This window comes from Zea mays, chromosome 9, assembly GCF_902167145.1.
Source record: "Zea mays cultivar B73 chromosome 9, Zm-B73-REFERENCE-NAM-5.0, whole genome shotgun sequence".
Taxonomy (NCBI): domain Eukaryota; kingdom Viridiplantae; phylum Streptophyta; class Magnoliopsida; order Poales; family Poaceae; genus Zea; species Zea mays.
In genome coordinates this window covers 101706753-101709185 of record NC_050104.1, presented here as the reverse complement: position 1 = coordinate 101709185, position 2433 = coordinate 101706753, and the positions used below count along the sequence as shown (strand labels likewise).

The 2433-nt window shown below is 63.1% G+C and overlaps 1 protein-coding gene across 1 annotated transcript; it reads right to left on the bottom strand.

Moving 5' to 3' along the window:
* Positions 1-513: 513 nt before the first annotated feature.
* Positions 514-1802, bottom strand: LOC100304070 (uncharacterized). The gene has a single exon (NM_001165572.1). The coding sequence runs from the start codon at positions 1614-1616 to the stop codon at positions 702-704; it is 915 nt and encodes a 304-aa protein (NP_001159044.1). The 5' UTR covers positions 1617-1802; the 3' UTR covers positions 514-701.
* Between the last annotated feature and the right edge of the window lie 631 nt (positions 1803-2433).

Here is a 2433-nt window from a genome sequence, read left to right as displayed (position 1 = left end):
GGTCACGCACGCGAGGCAGAAGCAACTCGACGCCAAAATGCGTTGGTGTGGTATGTGTGGATGGTGAAAAAGCTGGCCGAGAGACCATGTGTTCGATCGCAATTATTGCGTGGGTGTGGACATGCGTCGATCTGGATCGTCAACTTGCGAGATCTGGTGGATTCGTTGGTGTTGGAGGTGCCAGATTTGCACTGACGTTTCCTTTTCGATCCTGCGGCGCGGATGGTGGTGCATCGAAAAACCGTCCTAGATTGGTCGACGACGGTTTGGGAGCATATTGATGGTTCATGCATGCCCCGGGGCAACTGCAGAACGACGCCGCGGCGGCAATAGTAGCAGCAGAAGAAATGGATAGAGCTCATCAGAAACCAGAATGTGCGTCGTCCCCCTCTTCTCGTTTCATTCCGTTCCGATCCGATTCATTCCTGTAGAGAGAGAGAGAGAGGAGGCAGGCAGCGCTTTACACGGCTTTCAGCAAGCCTTTACTACATTTTTCTCCACCTTTCAGTTCCCACATATTTTTTTTTTCAGTTGCTGACTCTTTTCACTGCTGTTTCGGTTTCACAGCGGTTCGAGAGAATAAAGTTTTAAAAAAAGGAAAATAATAACTTGGAAGTTTGCTACTGATAACAACAGCTGCTGCGCGTTCGTCCTAGAAGATCGATTGACGGTTCGGGAGCATTTGATGGCAGGAGCTACTGCTACTGCATCCGGCCGACCCGCTCGGCGGCGGCGCGCATGACGCCGTCGACCAGTTGCGGCATGCAGAGGTCGGCCCCGCCGGCGGCGCCGCACCCGGCGCGCACGCCCACGCTCGCCATGTACCGCTGCACCTCCGTGCGGATCAGCTCCTGCATCGCCTCCATGAACACGGGGCTGAACGGGTACGCCGAGAGAACCGGCGGCGGAGGCGGGGAGGGCGAGGGCGGCGACGCCGGGAGCTCCTGGAACTGGCTGTGGGCGCGGTCGTGGTGGAACCGCTGGTCCGTGCCTGGAAGCGAGAGGCTGAGGGAGGTGAGCGGGTCCTCCTTTTCCTCCTCCTCTTCCTCCAGCGGACGGCTCATCGCGCAGTCCGCCGGCTCGAACCCGCCGGACCGCGCCACTGGGCGGTAAACCTGGCCGGCGCCGTGGCTCAGGTCGCTACGGTCGGACCCGGACCCGGACCCGGACCCTGACCCTGACCCCGACCCCGACCCCGACGGGCTGTCGGGCGAGAGGCTGACGCGCTTGGTCGGGCGCGCCTCGACGTCGGAGGAACCCGCCGGGGCGGACGCGGCGGCGAGCTTGCGCTTGAGCGAGCAGTTCCAGTGGTTCTTGACGGCGTTGTCGGTGCGGCCGGGGAGGAGGCGCGCGATGGCGGCCCAGCGGTTGCCGAGGCGGGCGTGGGCGCGGACGATGGCCGCGTCCTCCTCCGCCGTGAAGGGCCGGCGCTCCACCTGCGGCGACAGCTGGTTGCACCACCGCAGGCGGCACGACTTGCCCGACCGCCCCGGGATCTCGCGCCCGATCGCCGTCCAGTTGCGCGCGCCGTGCCGCTCCACGAGCCGCCGCAGCGCGTCGTCCTCCTCGGGGCTCCACGGGCCCCTGATCCTGTCGCAGTCCGCCTCCGAGCCCATTCTTTCTCCGATCGGGTCCGATCCCCTCGACAGAGGACAGAAGCGAGATGCCTGGCCTTTGCCCTATTCCACGACGGGAGACTTGTGGCGCACGAGTGGTTGGTTAGCGGCGGGGCAGTGGTGGAGGAGAAGGCGGGCGGGCAGGCGGGTGGGTAGTGGAGAAGAGAAGACCGGAAGTTTGGTTGGAGCAATAGTGACGGGGGGAGCGGCGGGTATTTATAGCAGCGCCGGCGGCCGGTGACCTGACCGGCAATACAGCTGGCACCCAACGCACGCGTCGCGAGCCCCGGAGCCACCTCACACGCCCGTACCGCCTGCGCTTGTCGTTTTCTCCAGCGGTATGGCATGTGGGGGCCGAGTGTCCGTGGGGCCCTGGGTCAGTGAGGGTACGGCGGTTTGACCCGGTGGTTGTGGGAGTGGGGCGGTTCGATTTGAAATTTGAACCGTGTCTCCTGGTCTCTCTCTCTCTGCCTCTACGTACGTGGGGCAGTGGGAAACCGCTTGGCTGGTGGTGGTGCCGTTGCCAGGTCGCGATGTGTAACGGCCATCGGCCAAACCGTCGGTCTCCTGCTCTCTCTCTCTCGGTCGTGGGGTAGTCGGAAACGGCTTGGCTGGTGGTGCCGGTGCGAGGTCGCGATGTGTAACGGCCAACGGACGGGTTGCGACCGGAAAGGTGAGATGAAACAGCGTGCCCGGTAATTCCGGTAACCTAACGGCGTCTGCTCGACTGGTCTTTCCAGTTGCCTCAAATCCGCACGGTATATTCTACCGGTGCGTGCACGGAGTCAGCTGTTTCTGTCGGACCGGAAAATTCGTG